Genomic DNA, 16,779 nt, shown 5'->3' on the forward strand with positions numbered 1-16,779 from the left:
ATTTAATCACATCAAATGTCAAATTTTGTTACTAACACCAACCGGTGAGGTGCCTACTATGAAGTCTCTGGTGTAAATTTGTTTTACAACAACTACTATCAAAAAAACAACAACAAGAACAACAATGATGTTGTTTATACCCAGTATATATTAAATGGTTGTCAAAAACAAAATCATACTTTGCATACGAAATTAGTTGGGTTAGTGTCGCCCTTTCGAATGTAAGTCAGGCGGCTTATGGGCCAATAATGCCAATTGTTGGCACATGTTTACTGGGCTTAAGAAATATACAATATACAAAAACAAAACAAAAACTACAAAAAAACCACATTATTTTATCTATTTTACTTTAAACAATTTGGCATATGTTTTTGTTTTCGTTGTAGAATTTTTAGTGCAAACATTTAACTTTAAATAAATAAACGACAGAATTGACACGACAAGGTGACAAAATCGATTTATTTGCTCATAATTGTATCTGGCACAATGCACCTTACGCCTTGGCTATGCGATGTGCTGTGCTGTGCTGTGCATGGCTATGACAGAAAGGTTAAACCTTTAGGAAAATAATATAAAATAATAAACTTGGCTTGCCAAAAATAAAAAAAAATTATATGTTTTTATATTTCTAACTCATATCTTCCGCAACAATTAAAAACTAAGCACGTTGCCAAATAAATGTACAAAAAAAAATAATGTCCCCTCTTTAACTTTTTGTCACATATTACCTTTAATATCAGAAATAATGTCACATAATTGCATTAAATTAATTTGTTCGAAATCACAATTTTGGTATATATACTCGTCTGAGCTCAATCAAAAAATCAACAGTTTCTTGACTTCTGCTTAAGTAACAACCAAACTTCCAAAACCAAAACAACAAAATGTTTAAATTCGTAAGTACCAACTGAGGAGCCTTAAATCACTTGGCAGGACCTGCTCGGTTCTCAGCGTAACAATTAAATTTTAATAAACTTATTTTTCACAGTTCGCTTTGTGTTTCTTGGCCATCTTCGCCATTGCAGCTGCTAAACCAGCTGTGGTTGCACCATTGGCATACTCTGCTCCTTATGTCGCTGCTGCACCATACACTGCTGCTTACACCGCCGCCTACGCTTCACCCTATTACTCCAACTATGTAGCTGCTTCTCCCTATGCTGCCGCTTATAGTGCATATCCTTACAGTGCTTCATACTTGTTGCGTTAAGTTGACTGGAAGAAAACTTAAAAGGATTTAATTTTGTGAAACACTAAAGGCTACGATAATGGACATGCAAACAAAAATTAATTGAACAATTTAAAAATTAATAAAAACAAAAGGAAAAACTAATCTTTAATATTATTTTATTTTCTGAAACTATTGGCAGCTTAGAGAAAATCAGTCGCTTGGCTATGAGTACATAACCTCTGACAAAATAACCTCTGGATTAACTGACAAAATTAACAGTGTTGTACTCAAGGGAGTAGATAAATGAATAGGTCCCTCTCGAGATAACATGATACATAATAACAAAATGAAAAATATATATATATCTATTACCCCGCCCCCTTCCAGTATATTTGCTTGCTGGTCACAGTCGTTAAGAGATTCATGGTAGAAGATTGGAACTGCTTTCTAATCGCTACTGTCACAATTGTGGAAAGGATGGTGAAAGTGTTTAGGGGTTTACTTTTTTAGGAACTTTGGTCAACTCTAAGATCACACTTACACTAAAAAAACTGCGAAAATTCTACCAAAAAAATATATTTTCTAGTACATCAAGTTGAACTTGAAAGTAAAGGGTTTGTAAAAATTGAAGAAACTTGGACGAAGAAGAGACAATCTCATATGACTAACAGAAAAAAAAGATTTTTCTGAATATGTGTTTTTGACATAAGTGACATAAGCTAAAGTAAATGTTTCTGGCTTACCTACACACGTTCTTGATAAGACTCAGGATTCTTGCAAGGTTGTGATACGAACACGACGAATAAATGATAATTAATAAGGGGAAGGAAAATATGCCGATCAGCTAGTGCAACCATTCAACCAACAAACCAATTTGGTTTAGATAAACCAGTATGTGATCAGTTATGACATCACTACTATATCAGAAACTCTGAACTTATTGTTACAGCAGTGATGCATCGTTAATTAGTGATTATAAAGAAGTAGCAGTTTTATTAGTAAATTAGTTTTAGAATTAGTAGTGACGTTTTCTAAAATTAGTGGCACCAAATACCAATTACTTTTGTAGGCATATGGTAAAAGCCTATTCTTTCGATCCCTCATTGATCAAATTTCCATTTTCATATCGCTATGTTATTTACAAGGAACTGGATGAATCCATATGCATTTTGGAATAGATTTTTTATATGTAATGTTATATTTTTTATATATGTATAACTAGTGATGTTTCTAATTTAATAACAACAGTAAGAAGCAAAGTATAACTGTGCTTGATAACGCTAAGTTCTTGACATATTAAATTTTTTCGAATGTGAGAGAAAATCTTGGAATATACATAAAGGTTAATATGGAACAATAAACTGTAGACAATAGTGAATGAAAATAACAATAATAGATAAAACAACATCAAGTTGTACATATTCATGAATGAATATAACACCATATTTTTACAACATAACCAACATGTTTTAATCTCTGTTGACGTGATGAAATATTAATTTGATAGGTTTTAAGTCCTAATACTTGCAAACTAAATATTATATACGGACATAAAACTAACAGATGTTTCAAAATGGTTATAAGTATGTACCATATTGATAATGGATATTTGTTAGTAACTGAAATAGCTGTACGGTTTGCTTAAGAGTTTTCTTGATTATATACGAATAATTAAAACAGTGATTCGTAACCAGTGGACCGCGAGATGATTGAAAATGGTCTATGAATTAAATTTTCAGTTATGGATACATAGCTAGTAGTTGTTCATTGAGACCTCATTGATTAAAAAATAAGCACAAACAATTTCCAAATAATTACATATCTATTTTATAGCCTATATATATACCTATGTACTTGTACTATGTACTATGTACAATTCATTATACATCATACCAGAGATGTATAAAACATATTACAATAACCATACAGTTTATTATTTTTAAACTTTGTGGTTTCTACAAAAAACAAAAATATCCACTGAATTAAACCAATATATGTTTCTAAACATCATACTCTTAATGAATATATGACAGTAAGTGAAATAGCTGTATGGTTAGCCCCAGAATTCTCTTTATTATATACAGACAATTAAATTAATTAATGTTCCAAAGATTTTACTTGTATTTGATTATATCCGGAACAGCTGTGTGGCCAGCCCAAGTATTATCTTTATTAAAAATTAAGTTTTTAATCCATTGTTGTGAATTTACACTCCAGATACGTATTTAAAATTACCAAAATTTGTCTGTAGTGAACATACTTATTTTAAGCTGTCAATTGTAATTTGGAGAGGATACCTCATACAATCGATATACCTCATACTTTCGAGAAATATCTCCGAAAAACGCCAGTTGGATTTATTTTAGTTCTAGTTTTATTAGTGAAAGTAGCGTTATTTATACATACATATAATAAAATAATCAAAATTTAACATCCATTTCTCTCTATTGCGATTATCTATTCTATCCAAAAATAGATTTCTTGTTATAGAACATAAAGCATTTAATTCCTTAATAAACTAATTAATTATTTAAAGCGCTTAAGATTTTCCATTCTATACTCAATTTGTAAAACAAATTATTTGTATTCATCGGAAGCATTTCATCTGATATTTACAGAAAATTATCTTGTTATGTGCACTTAATATTAAATATACTTAACAAAACCGAGGAATATAATTTGAAATTCCTTTTGTTACGAATCCACATTTGGCATACTTAACTAAATTAAATGCTTAAGATTCCGGTCACATATAAAAATAAGAATAAATAAGCATCAACTGAGAAAATTTCTTTATGCACTTAAGCCACAATTAGCCACAAATCTGGTACATTTTGCCGAATTAGCACAACTTATGTTGCTTTACTAGCAAAGAGCATAATTAATGGCTAAGACAACGGCAGAAGTGACCTAAACCATGCCACGCCAAACCAAACCAAACCAAGCAGAGGCTGATGCCGATGCCGATGCCGATACCGATGCTGAAGGAAATCAAGTGCACCGGAAGAGTGGAAAAGTGCTTCAACGAATTCCCACAGACTTCAACAAATATCAGCAAATTTTAAGAATGAATGCGTTGATTAAGTGCAACGCCCACACAAATGTGCTGCACTTTGCTAAAATTTTGCTGCTTACAGTCGTATGTGCCGTGTTAAATGTGAAATGCACTTAAGTCAATAATCGAACTGCGAATTACGGACGGCAGCAGGAAGAGCACAACTGGGATTGGGACTTGGTACAAGCAGCAACGAATGTTGAGGAAATGCATAAAATCACAGTAAAATGCTATTGGCTGCAATTAAAATTCAAAGTGCAACATGCAACTCTCGGAAACATTGGCGAGTAAAGTTAAAGCAACTAAAATCACTAGAAACAACTGAAAGGATTTTCTGTTCAGAAAAAACCAAAACAAAAAGTTCTTTTTGAGATTTCGTTCGTTTGCTAGCAACGCAAACTTTTGTCATGTTTTGCTAAATCCTTATAAGCACCTCCAATGCTATGTCCAGCAACACAGCTGAGACTATTTTATTCTACGGTACTCCATAATGCAATTTTTTCTTTCTTTCAATCTCAAGTTTAATGCAAAATTCGATTGAATTTCGAATTCTTCGTTTGAAACTATATATGCTCCACATCGTTCCTTCCTTCGTTCCTTTTTCAATTCTAGCACTTTTATGGATTTGTTTAGCTCTCACTTAGGCATTCCATTAAGGGAGAATGCTCATACATATAAGCATATCAGTAATGATTTGTTTTTTTTTGTTTATTTTAAAATAGCATCCATCCTTCTGTGCGGTTGGCGCTACTTCGATTTCGCATTCGTGAAACCTTTCTGTGATTGAAGAACATTCGATGTTTGTGGGTTTGTTAAGGTTTTGTTTAGATTTTCCATTTTTTAGGCAGTACTTCAGTACTTTTTGTGCACCCCTCGTACTGTACGTATTTCGTTTGCTGTCAGTAGTTGGCAATCGTGCTTTTGATTTTTAATTTTACGTTTTCTATTTTCAAATGAAACATGCCATAAAACAATTTTGCTTTGGGTCATTTAATTTCATTATGAATTGTAAATGTTGCATCCTTGATTGGCTGCCACAGTTGCTGATTTATGTTGGCATTGCTATGGCCGATAAGGCAAAGTCTGCGAGTCTAAAAGATATTTTTTTTGCATTTGCTGTGTTTGAAAAGGATATTGAGTTAGGAATTCATACATCTGGTATTTCATTTTAAAAACAAAAATGTCATTTGATTTCACTAAAGTAAATTAACTTCTTCAATTATTAAAATGCACCCACAAAGGGTAGGGAGTTATAAAACTAATAGATAATTGAAAACGTAAAATATATTGAACTTTTAGTCATATGTTATATATCGTTGAATGTAGCAATTTTCTAACAAAATTAGTCATAAGTTAATATTATATCATGGTGTTATTTATGGGTTTTGACATTACCAAGCATCCACAATGTAAATCTTAAGTCGAAATTTATACTTACATAGATTGAAATATATTCAAACTTAGAGAACCCTTAAGCTTATTATTGTATTCGTTTTTTTTTCAGTCTTTAACAGTTTTAACGGTTTTTGTAATACAAAAATATACAGGGATTTATCTTTATTATGAAAAATATGGTTATACTGGAAAAATCAAAAAAACTGGTACATTAATTTAAAAACTAATACTATGTTTCCACTTGTCTCATTTAGGCAGTTTTGCTCATTATAGCCATTAATGAGGATAATTTACTATACAAACAGCTTTCATAAAAATGAGCTCATTAGAAATAAATGACATGATTTAAGGCGAAAAATTTCGAATACAACCCTTAAGAACAAATTTCCCATAAGGGAAATTACTAAAATTTGAATTATTTGTCTAGCAAAATATTAAACCGAGATTTTTATTAAGATCTGTTGAAAAAATTAGAAGCAAAATGTGCACTAAAAAATCCAGTTCACAGAAAAAATAAATAATTTTCCATCACAAAATTATATACATCATTGGTAAATTCAATTAATTAAAGTACAAAACCTTGTAAGAACTATCTCAATCTCAACTTCTAGAATTAGCCCCTCCTTTCTTGGACCTCGAAAATAATAATTATTAAATATGAGATAGTGCACTGTAGTGAAAATAGAAAACCGGTCTCTGGTGTTTTATTAATCTGAATATGTTTTTGTTCACAAAATTTTGTAATATAAGGCTCCAGTCAAAGTATGTTTTGTAGACTTTCTAGAACACAACTAAAGAGATGGAATTCATAAATATGAGGATTGTTAGAATAAGTGCGTGGATGTTAAAGGGGATTATCTTGAAAAGTGGTCATTTTTACTACTAAAAAATTTATAAATTTAGAAAGTACGAAGTTGGAAATTAAACAATTAAAATCAATAAATTATATGTAAAAATGTTACATATATATGTGTTAAAATGTTACATATATATATGTTAAAATATTATATAAAAGAACAAAGATTGGAAGATGATTTAAACACTGTCCAAAATATTTTGACTATGATCTGTAGTTCATGTTATTATAACAACAATAATTAAGTAAATTTTCTTCCCCATTCAAAGTAACAAATAACATTAATAATTGGAACTTGAAGAATGTTCAAAATATTTTTGGACATTTTGGTAATATTTTATTTTTTATATTTATAGATAAAAAATAAAGTGGCTTTTTGAATAGTAATGAACTACAACAACAAAAATTCATTTTATATTATATTAATTAATTGAATTTTTGGCTGACCATACAGCTGTTTCGAGTATTGCCAAATACCCATCATCCGTGGTCTTGGAAATAATTCTTGTATTTAATTATTCGTAAACAAATTTTTGAGACACAAGTACCAGTAAACGAACTTTGGATCAGTTGGTTAAAGTGCGCTGACTCTGAGTTTCAAATTTGGCAGGACTCGAGTTCTATGCCTGGTACTTGCAGGCATTCTCAAAAAATTATTTATGAATAATTATTTTAATTCTTGTTCTTACTATTATAACAACAATGATGAAGTCAATTTTTTTTCTCTGTTAAATGTTTTAATATCTTAGCAAATAACATTATTAATTAGAATTTCACAATAACTTTTTATTAAAAATTTTTTATTTATTGCCAAGCATCATGAAACTGAATATATCAATTTTTGGCAACTCTTACTTTCAATGCCTATGGAAAGCAAAACCAATTCAAAATGACCTATTGTTTGATCAAAATATTATTGCTCACTTCCGATATTTATGATAGTTACAATAAGATAGAGTTCCGCATGATAATAATGAATGTTGCATGTCTAAGGCATAAACAAATAAATACAAGAATAATTCATTTCCGAAATGAGAATAATCAAAAACTATACATAAATGTCCAATTCAGAAAAAAAAAAATGGCAAATCAACCAAAACATATAGAATTGACTTATGAAGAAGCATGAAAATATGAGTGTATAACCCAAAGTCATGAGGAAATTAGTATGCCGGTGATGTTATAAAAACGTTAAAGTAACAACGACGTGTCATGGGCATAGAAGACACACAAACTCACAAAAAATTTAAGCAGATACGAGTAATGACCACATAACGTGCCCATTTGTAAGACCAATAAATAGAGAAAAAAATCTAAACAGTAGTAAACCAGAATATAAAAAATAATAAAAAAAAAAAAAAACTATAATAAATGAAGTAGGAAAATAATTTAAGTAAAGCAAGCAAAATTATATAAAAATGACAGACACTGATTGGTAATTACACAGTAACATTTGCAACTGCCAAAGCAAAACAAGTCAAAAGTCTTAAGCCTAAATAAAAATTAATTAAAATGTTCAAATACGTAAGTTGGCAACACAAAATATTTCATAAAATAAAAATATCATTTGAATTTTATTTATTTTCCAAAACTTTTAGTTTGCTTTGTGTTTCTTTGCTATCATCGCAATGGTTGCAGCTAAACCAGGACTTGTAGCACCACTGGCCTACTCAGCACCACTTGTCACTTCCGCTGCAGCACTGCCTTATACAGCTGCCTACACCACTGCATACAGCTCACCTTACTATACATCCTATGCTTCTCCATACATTGCTGGTTCACCCTACACCGATGCCTACACCGCCGCTGCATACTCCGCTTATCCTTACAGCTCCATTTTGTTGAGACGTTAAAACGACACTTAGCACTGTTAATATCACTGCTCTTAAAAGGATATTATTTCAGTATTTAATCCATTTTTTATTTTTTTTTTTTTACATTGAATTCGGTTTCAAAAATGCAATAAAAACAATTAAAATCTAAAATGCTCTCGTTGTGCTAATTGCCTCAATTTGCTTAACACACACTCGACTAAATGTCGAAATCCTTTTATCCTTAAATTGTACTTAAAAAAATAGAATAATATTTGAATCAGTTGAGCACCAATCTACTGGAGTGTGGACATTGTTGAATTAGTTTTTACTTTGCTGCTCGATTTTTATCTTTCAGTCCTTGTTTTCGTAGTCAAATACTATTGAGCATTTTTTGGAGAGCTTATTTGTAATCCGGAAAATAGTTGAAATTTTTGAATATTGTGGAACTTTATATTCCGATTAGTATTGCAGCAGTTTGTAGAGGAAATTTAAATAAATTTCAAATAAAATAACAAATTGGCTCGTAATAAGTTTCTACTTTTCTAAGTTCAAAAGAATTTAATCAATATTATAGCATAGTCACTTCCAAAGTTTGGAATACGATTGAAAAGTTAGAAACTACTTTGTTATGGACGTTCAAAATATTTATTTCCTCTCATAATATTTTCGGAAAAGGAAAGAAGCTAGTTTTGATTAAAGAAATTATTCTATATTAAATATAATTTTAACGTCAGTTACGACAAATAATTAAAATTCAAGAAATAATTTCAAGACCACTGATAAGGGGTATTTGGCAATACTCGAAACAGCCAAAAATTAGATTAATTAAAAATAAATAAAAATATTTATTGTTGCAATTCAGTACTGTTAAAAAAGTTATATCTAAATTAAAAAACTTATATGGATACTATTGCAAATCCAAGAAATGTATTGAAATTAATATATCATTAGTATAGGGACATAGTTGATTCTAATTTCATATTAAAAAAACAATTAGTTTTTTAGTTACACTATTTAAAAAAGTAAAATAAAATTAAATAATCCTATATAATTAGTGGACTACCTGTCTGATCATCTATTGAAGGACTGATGATACATGAAATAATCAATAGTATCAAATAACTTGAACTTAGCATGTGATTCCTTCTGTACACTATTAAATTTTCAAGGAAATTGATTAGCTGAATACTTTTGAAGGCATCCATATCGTTGAGAATTTATGATGTGGATGATTACAAATGATATAAAAAATAAAGTATTTACTTCGATAAAAACTACCTTCTAAAAAATAACCTATAGTCTCTTAAGACTATAAAACAAAACGCAAAATAGCTGTTGGAATACTAAAAGATTCTATTAAGATTTGAACCAAGTATAGGTAGAACGAAAAATATTAGACTTCAGCCAACAAGCAACATAAACTGATTTTATGGTACGACGACAATCTTCGACCACATATCGACAGACAACATTAGAAGCATTAAAATAGGAAATTCTATAACATATTCCCTATTTATCAGATTGTGTTCTATAAGATTATTAATTTATGTTCAGCATTCACAAGCCATAATGAATGGATTATATCAAAAGACAAGCAATTTTTTTCCATAACATCTATAAATTTTTGAGAAGAAGGTGATAAGACTTACAATAAAAAATACTTTGATTTAAATAAAATTTAACATTTTTTTAGAAATGAATGTGTTATACATCCAGTAAATTTTGAAAAAAAAGGTTATCCAAAAACAAAAACTCAATCTCGAGTGATATACATTTCGCTAAAAATTTATCAATCCCAAATGAAAATTGCACTAAACGTGAATCTCAATTGAAAAAGTTACCCCAGATTTGGCAATCGAAAACGGCATAAGTAAACTAAGGGCTGTGTTATATAGAGTGTCATGAGCTCATCATGAGCAAAATTATTCTTGATATCAATGTGAATTAACAGTGAGACAAAAAAACAACATGTCGGTCTAAATTTGGTTATGAGAGACAAGGTTATCTGTGCCTCGTCACCTCGTCGGCAATGCAGTGTTATACAGTAATAAATGTCAATATTTATGTCTTTAGAAGCAAATTATTACAATTTGAATTTTGATGAGCCCTTGAAACTCTTCATTACAATCTTTAATCTCTTTGTGATGATTATGTGATAATAATTTCTCTAACACTCTACATAACATGCATTTTCGTCAAAGTCCAAAAGAGAGAATTTTGACGAGCGCATGACACTGATCATAACATGGTCCTTAGCAAGTTACACTGTTATTGCGTCAGTTATAATCTTTGATTTCTTTGTGATGATTATGTGATAACAATTTCTCTAACACTCTACATAACATGCATTTTCGTCAAAGTCCAAAAGAGAGAATTTTGACGAGCGCATAACACTGATCATAACATGGTCCTTAGCAAGTTACGCTGTTATCGTATCTATTACAATCTTTAATCTCTTTGTGATGATTAGGTAATAACAATTTCTGTGACATTCTATATAACATACATTTTTGCTAAAGGCCAAAGAAGAGAATTTTGACAAGCCCATGACACTCTTCATAACATGCCTCTTAGCAAGCTACACTGTTATCGTATCTATTACAATCTTTAATCTCTATGTGATGATTAGGTGATAACAATTTCTGTGACATTCTATATAACATACATTTTTGCTAAAGTCCAAAGAAGAGAATTTTGACGAGCCCATGACACTCTTCATAACATGCCTCTTAACAAGTTACACTGTTATCGTATTTATTACAATCTTTAATCTCTTTGTGATGATTAGGTGATAACAATTTCTGTGACATACTATATAACATGCATTTTTGCTAAAGTCCAAAGAAGAGAATTTTGACGAGCCCATGACACTCTTCATAACATGCCTCTTAGCAAGTTACATTGTTATCGTATCTATTACAATCTTTAATCTCTTTGTGATGATTATGTACCATATGTAGATAAAAAAATTTAATTCATTAATATAATTAAAACTAATTTAATAATGTATAACACAATATAAAAATGCCAACTGAAGAAGGTCAAATTTCAGTAATGTGTCATTGTCATTCCCACGCTTCCAAAGCCTTAACCCAAAGCCCTAATTGAACAGTATTCCAACAAGTTGAATAGAAACATAATTAACAATATAAAAAATACTGAATGCATTCAATGGAAACAATGACGAAGAAATATCGAAATGATATCGCTGACTTTTATGCGATTTTATTGACAGCAATTCCCGCACTTACAACCAAAACACGATAAAATCGAATAGATGACTTTTCATAGTGACAATTCGTATTAAATACTCATCTACACATGTAAACTCATCTACACATACCCAAATATCCACCAGCTAAACTTTTTTCCTCGCTATTTTTGCACAATAACGTGTAAAAGCGAATGTTATCAGCGCGTCAACAACATCCGTTTCCGCTGTACGAACAAATGTGACATCTTTGTATGATTGAATGCTTGCGTGCGGGTATGCCACATAATTTACAACAATAAAAACAATAACAACAATGAGGGGAACAGAACTACTACAGACACACGTGCCGACAAGGCTTTGACTGTAATATATACGGTGACGACGCGAAGAAAGTATCATTTGCTTAAAAAGTTTTTCACATAAAAAATTTATATGTCGCCATTTTAGACGCCATTTGCAATTTATGCTAAGCAGAATACAACACTGCATAGTAGAGTAGAGTAGAGTAGAGTAGAGTAGAGTAGAGCAGAGTAGAGTAGAGGAAGGAAGGAACCATCTATCATTTTTAATTTTTAGCGATTTATAATGTAATGCGTGTGTTTTATGATTTGTAAATTGAAACTTGCATAAATTTACTTGCATGCATAGTGTGCGCGCATGCATAAATGGTACGAAATTACAGGACCTTTGACAATGCGAGTCCTCTTAAGGTACGTCACTGTTTTTTTTTTTCGATTTTGCTTGATTTTTGTAATTTTTGAGATAGAATTTTTTTTATTTTTGTGTTATGTGTTATGTGTTCTGCTTGATTTTCTCGCATCATCAATCTTAGTTGGAATGCGTCTCTGATTTTATTTCATTTCATGTGCCACACGATTTTTGTAATAAAACTAAATATCGCTGCATTTGTATTCGCATTTCTTTTACGATATTTGCACAAACACACGTTTGAGTGTTTGTGTATGCAACGCATGAGAAATGCCATTTCAATCTGTGCGTGTCAGCATATGTGCGAAAAAGGTCCTTGCAGACACACACACACAGCCACACACAGCCGCACACAGCCACACACAGCCACACATAGCCACACACAGCCACACAACCAGCTTGCAACTATAAGGATATTTTACTTTTCTTTTCGCACAGCGTTTTTATCATTTTTTAAACGATAAAACGGGCTGGGCTCGAAAAAAGCGCCTATTGACAAAATCAAATGGTGCGTGTTTTACGTGAAAGTAATACAAAGGCTTCAAGGACCTTAGGCTCAAATTTAAAAGCAAAGCAAAACAGAATATATATACTTTTTATATATATTCTTTATTCTTCTTTTAACTTTTGTTTTTATTTTTCTTCATTTATGTTTTATTTTCTTTCTGTATTTTATGGAACCTTTTAAATTTTTTGATTAATGTATGAAATTTGTTTTGCTTTCAAAGGAGACCAATGTTTATAAAATATATTTTGACAACTGTTTTAAGGTAGTTTGTTTTTTTTTCTTCTTTTTTGAGACATAATAGCTTTTCAAATGGCTTAAAACATTAAAAATTTAAAAACTTAAATGTAGCTTTAATAGTCCAAAAAAAATATATCATTCAAGAAGCTATTAGAGATGTTACTTTTTAAATCGTTTCGTTAACTTATTTAACTTATCAACAATTTTTTATTTATTAGAGAGGCCTCGAAAAGTAGTGAACTACAACAAAAAGAAGCTATTAGAGATGTTACTTTTTAAATCGTTTCGTTAACTTATTTATCAACAATTTTTTATTTATTAGAGAGGCCTCGAAAAGTAGTGAACTACAACAAAAAAACTCCTTTTATATTGTTATAATTAATTGAATTTTTAGCTGACCATACAATTGTTTTTTATTTGTACTAAATTGATTTTTAACGTCTATTTCGACGATAGAAACTAAATCCTTTATTTTCTCAATAGACGGCTTTAATTGTATGTAATCCGCGTTGTACGAGTATTAGTCCGATCGTGTTACGCTAGATGGCGTTAGAAAGACATCTAACTTTTGTTAGTTTCATCATGATTGATTGATTGATTCACTCAGTTTTATTTGAGCACACGTCAAAGATGGACAATAGCAAAGAGGAAAGACGTCATATTTCACAATTTTTCTTTGATATAGGCAAAAAGGCAAGCCAAGCGGCTGAAAATTTGAATACTGTTAATAGTTCTGATACTGTAACAGCCAAGCATGCGCAACATTGGTTTCATCGATTCCTTTCCGGAAATTTCGATATCGAAGACACAACACGCACCGAAAGGCCAATTGAAGAAAATGTTGATATGCACTGTTTCGATTGTCCAAGAGGTAAAGGTTGTCCAGAGCACAAAAAATCTTTTGGAACTCTTTGAATAAGCCAAAATACTAAAAGAAGCTCGGTGTATGGGTGCCATACGAGTTAACGCAAAAAAACGTAATGAACTGAATTTCCATCTGTGAATCGTTGCTGAATCGCAACAAAATCGGTCCATTTCTGAAGCTTCTGGAAAAATGATGATGAAAAGTGGTGACTGAAACGGTGGTAAGAATTGACGACCAGGGAACCGTCTGATTGAATTTGTAAGAAAAAAATTGATTTCGGTAAACGGCTATTCGGCCATTTCTTTCGGTACATATCTAGGTCGTTAAGCGAGATATGGGTACTTAATCAGTAAGAATAATAAACTTCATATAATACTATTAATGAAGTTCATACAATAATTTTAATAAAGTTCAAAACGCAAAGGGAATGAAAGTAATATTATACGGTAGTACACACATAACTGACACTTTCGGAACTTCCAGTTTTCTTATATAAGAAAAGAACAGACGCAATTATTTCAAAATAGGATGTTTTAAAAATGCATTTGTTTAAAGTTTTCTCTTTCTCTTGTTACTTCCTCGTCACTTTCTCCTCTTTATCTTTTGTTTTTCCTCCGTCACATCTATCCTTTATCTTCCCTTGTCTATTATTTGTATCTGTCTTGTCTCGCTCTATCTACTTATTATCACTTAATTTACTTTCCCTAGCTAGGAATACTGTTTTTTTTTTGTGGTAATCTTTCTTTTTTTCATTGTCTTTCTCTTAACTATCTTTCTTGTCTTTATCTTGTTTATCTCCTGTCTGATCCTTTTCCTCTTTTGATCGGTTGTGTGATTTTTGAACTAACCAAACATTGTGTGATTTTTTCTGTTTTTATAGTAATCTTTTCTACATTATCTTTCTCTTGTTTTCCTTTCTTGTTTTTATCTCGTTTATCTCTTATTTCTACATTATTATTTTTTTATATTTTAGTGTTTCTCATTCCTTCCTCCCTTTTTGTCTCTTTTTCTCTCTCTCTCTTTATTATCTTCCTCTTTTCCTCGTCTCTCTCAAGAGAAAGTCATCTTGTCTTTTCGTTATATCTCTCTTGTCTTATTTTGGACTCACTTTCGTCTCTGTTTTCTCATAAATTACACATTTCCTACATTATAGCATTATATAAAAGCGATAGTATAAAAGCGTTACAATAATTTAAAATTAATGTTGTTATGAATATAATTAATAAAAATTAATTAAATTAGTTACCAATTTCGAAGTCTTTTTCACTCTCATATTTCAGTTTAACAATGTTTTCTTTTAATTTATATTTATTTTTAGTTGCCCTATAAATTGCTAAAAAATAGTTAAAACAATAAATGATTTTCCAAGTAAATAAATCAATCTTCATAAATCAACATCACAGAAAATGTTATAAATGCTTTTCATAAGATAAAAAAATTTCTTTTATTTATTTTATTATTTTTTCAATGATAATAAAAAATTTAATCACTTAAAAGCGTTTCATATAACCACCATTTTCTTTGTTATGCTGTGGGAAAATTTTTAAAAATTATTTATTAAACAAACATAATAAAAGGATAGGTCAATATTGCACATGTCATAACCTTACTTTTAAGTAAAATGATCGAAATATATAGGATATTTTGTGTTACGAGTAACAATCTCGGTAAACGAGTATCATGGTTATAGTACAAAACAACAACAACAAAACTCATATCGAGTATATGTATTTCGACATTTTACATATCACTTGATCATTTATATCGGTATTAGAGTTCTAGAGAGTACCTCTCTAGTATTAACATATGCTTAAAAGTCATATTTAATATAATTCTTTCATTTGTAAGATAAATGAAAATAGGCATAAGTTCAAAACTTTAAAAGAATTTAAATAAATAATTCATATAGACGGTTCCGTACTGCCTGAAATGCAAATGATGTTTTAAAATATAATAAGATTATTTATAAGATAATGTATAAAATGTTATATATTTCTGTCAAAGTGACAAAAATATGTCCCTATATCGCTTCTGACAGTATAAATACATATACTATGTTATGTATTCTCATACATAGAGAATACATATGTATTCTCATACATAGAGAATACATATGTATTCTCTTATATTCCTAGAATTTGTAGTGTAAGTTATCGTCTATTTTGGTTAAGCGTAATTAAGTGCCAAATTTAAAAGAATATTCTTCAGCTCAACTCTATGAAATATTCATACTATATTTATTTTAGATCTGTCCATAGTAGTTTTACATATTTCTGTACGTGTTGACATATATTTACATTACTTGTCATAAAAATCAATGTAAATTTACTATTAAAAAAATATATATTCATATGTATAAAGTAAAGTCCAAAAATTTTTTTTATTGTTATTGTTATGCTTTATACACTAATGCAAAAACAAATACTAAATTTATTAAGGCATTTGTATTGCCTTAATAAGAATACAGACCATATGACTCGGGTATTTCGCATCATCACAACAAAATGATTCGATTTAGGGATTCCATATATCAACTAGCTGTCAATTTACCATTTTGACTGTTTCTTTATCTGTCTATCTAGTAGTCTCTCTATGCGTGTGAATGTCTGGTTCGTAAGACTTTTAGTCAGCTATCACTCGATGAGTTCATAGGATAAGTATTAAGCACAACAACTCTAACGAAAAAATTTTTTCTATTGGTAATTTTGAATGTTATGTCCACAGAATGCTTTAAGAAATAATTGTAATTTAATAGGAAATACAGCATCCTATGAGTAGAATTTGGGATGTCAGTAATAATGTTTTCAACATTTTAGATAGATATTATTCTAGATGGAAAGAATTTTTTTCAACTTTTTTGTTGTTTTTCCATATATATTTTGTGGTATTGTGTTATTTTCTTCTCAGTAATTTGACTCTGGAGTAAAGCGATTGATTCATATATCATCCATTAATACAT

The 16,779-nt window shown here is 30.2% G+C and overlaps 2 protein-coding genes across 2 annotated transcripts; both read left to right on the forward strand.

The window, feature by feature from the left end:
• Positions 1-884: 884 nt before the first annotated feature.
• On the forward strand, positions 885-1,262 carry LOC119678755 (cuticle protein 5.1-like). Its single transcript, XM_038090800.1, has 2 exons — positions 885-896; positions 989-1,262. Exons 1-2 carry the CDS (start codon positions 885-887, stop codon positions 1,205-1,207), a joined length of 231 nt encoding a protein of 76 aa, XP_037946728.1. The 3' UTR covers positions 1,208-1,262.
• Positions 1,263-7,986: 6,724 nt separating this feature from the next.
• On the forward strand, positions 7,987-8,327 carry LOC119678763. The gene is made up of 2 exons (XM_038090813.1): positions 7,987-7,998; positions 8,073-8,327. The coding sequence occupies exons 1-2, from the start codon at positions 7,987-7,989 to the stop codon at positions 8,325-8,327; spliced, it is 267 nt and encodes an 88-aa protein (XP_037946741.1).
• The last annotated feature ends 8,452 nt before the right edge of the window (positions 8,328-16,779 follow it).

This window comes from Teleopsis dalmanni, chromosome 1, assembly GCF_002237135.1.
Source record: "Teleopsis dalmanni isolate 2A chromosome 1, ASM223713v2, whole genome shotgun sequence".
Classification (NCBI taxonomy): domain Eukaryota; kingdom Metazoa; phylum Arthropoda; class Insecta; order Diptera; family Diopsidae; genus Teleopsis; species Teleopsis dalmanni.